The sequence below is a fragment of the Echinococcus granulosus genome (assembly GCF_000524195.1).
Source record: "Echinococcus granulosus chromosome Unknown EG_S00231, whole genome shotgun sequence".
NCBI classification, from domain to species: domain Eukaryota; kingdom Metazoa; phylum Platyhelminthes; class Cestoda; order Cyclophyllidea; family Taeniidae; genus Echinococcus; species Echinococcus granulosus.
The window spans coordinates 54,338-56,177 of record NW_020170611.1 but is presented as its reverse complement, the minus strand read 5'-3'; the positions used below and the strand labels follow the sequence as shown (position 1 = coordinate 56,177).

Below are 1,840 nucleotides of genomic sequence, written 5' to 3'. Positions count from 1 at the left end.
ATTGTACGCTCGTGGGACAATGAGACGATTACGACGACGACGACACTAGGCTGCTTTTGCCGCGTAAGGTGACACTTGCGTTGAGGTGGAGAGAGGTAGTGAGAAAGTCCCTCTTGCCGAGATCTGAAATAAGGGTAAAGGCAAAGGTGGGTAAATAAGCAAAAAATAAACCAAATATAAAGTAATTTGGAGGCGATTAAGTAGACCGAAAGCAGATAGGTCAAGTAGACAAATAAAGGGGTTGGGCATAGATGATGATTGGAAGTTTGAATAACAAACAAATCCACAAGTGACGACTTTGCAGTGTGGGTAAATAAAGCAAAGACGGACGCATGGCAGACGAGAAATCACCTATTAGAGAGAAAATGCGCAAATCGGTGGATGAGCTTGAATTAAAGGTTTGAAGTAATTCAAGAACGCTAAAATGGAATAGAAGAGGATGAACTGATGTTATAGAAGTGCATGAGTAAAAGAGAGATGAAAACTTGCTTTAACAACAACTAATCACCACTCCCCAACGCCTGCCCTCCTCTTCCAACACTGTCGTTGCGTTAAGAGACCTCATCGGATGAAATGAAACACACACACACAGGAAAGGCCGCCGATTAGGGAGGCCGGAGGCGGAGTAGGGATGGGGGCTCAAGCGACGCGTTGCGGCAATGATCTCACAGCGTAACCAATGCAGCTACTGCCTACTCAGAAGCGTGGACTAACTAATCCAAGTTGGAGAAAAAGCCAAGTATACCATCGCGAAATCACATCCTGCTTATCCTCTTGACATCCAAATTGCAGAGGGATGAGTGGGAGAGAAATCACTTTCAACGATCAGTGGGTGGATAAAGTGGAAATTGTAGTACCGAGGGATGTTTGGTGAACGCATAATGAAGGAATGAAAGAGGAAATGACAAACCAGAGACGGATAGATTAAGAAGGACGAATCAACCGACGACAAATGAATTGCAGAAATGCAAAGGAATGAGTGGCTCAAGGACATAGTGTTGGATCGGGAAATATTCACCTGAATAGGTCGATGGATGGATGGATGGATGGAAGATGATGAAAAATAGTAGGAAGTGGATAAATGAGGAAATGGAGACTGCACAAAGACGTAGGAAACATCAGGCCTCAAGTCTAAAACGGCAGGGCTAATCAGACGGCTTCTAAAATCTTATTCTGTGGACAGCACTTTTTCCAGATGAGGCCATTTTTCGAAGCCCAACTTGCAGCCAATACTAGGATACTCGAATTACATCTCATTGACTAAGCATTTCAGGCATGTTCCACCAGTAGACAATATTTCGGAATTCAATCGACCAATTTGACTCTTATTTGGGTTATGATAGAAGCCAAATATTCTTCAGTCCAAAAAACAAAGTGCCAAAAAAAGAAGTAAAATAGAAAAAAATCAACCAGTTAAATTCAAATTTACCCACGGTAGGAATTAGGACAACTGCAGAAAAGGCATCTAGCAGAGGAATACGCCTGACCGCCTTTACGAGGACATCACAAAAAAATAAAAATGAAAATACGGCGTTTAGTGTACAGGAGACTACATGAAGCGCAACCTTCTCAACTCACCGGCACGTCACGAGGCCGCTTGCACATCTACTCAAAACCGCCTCCAGTGGGGTGCTGGTTCACGCCACTGGCAACAAGTATCGCTTCCACAACAGCTGAGCCGGACCAGATGCAGTTCAGCCTAGCCCAGCTTAACCCAGCGCAGAGAAAATGAAGGGTTGAATGAAGGGTGCGACGAAGTGTCTCCTACAACAATTGCTTGAATAAGTCAACATCTTCCAAGGGGATGACAAGCATATCTGCGAGCCGAAAGCGTATATAG

The 1,840-nt window shown here is 44.1% G+C and overlaps 1 protein-coding gene across 1 annotated transcript in view; it reads right to left on the bottom strand. All coding sequences in view use genetic code 11, as the record gives it.

Moving 5' to 3' along the window:
- Positions 1 to 1,840, bottom strand: part of EGR_10542 (hypothetical protein) — a gene marked incomplete at both ends in the record, with an annotated part of 4,140 nt that overhangs the window by 778 nt on the left and 1,522 nt on the right. The window contains one exon of the mRNA XM_024499791.1: positions 33 to 123. Coding sequence (XP_024345800.1) covers positions 33 to 123 — 91 coding nt within the window. The remainder of the gene's footprint in view (positions 1 to 32; positions 124 to 1,840) is intronic.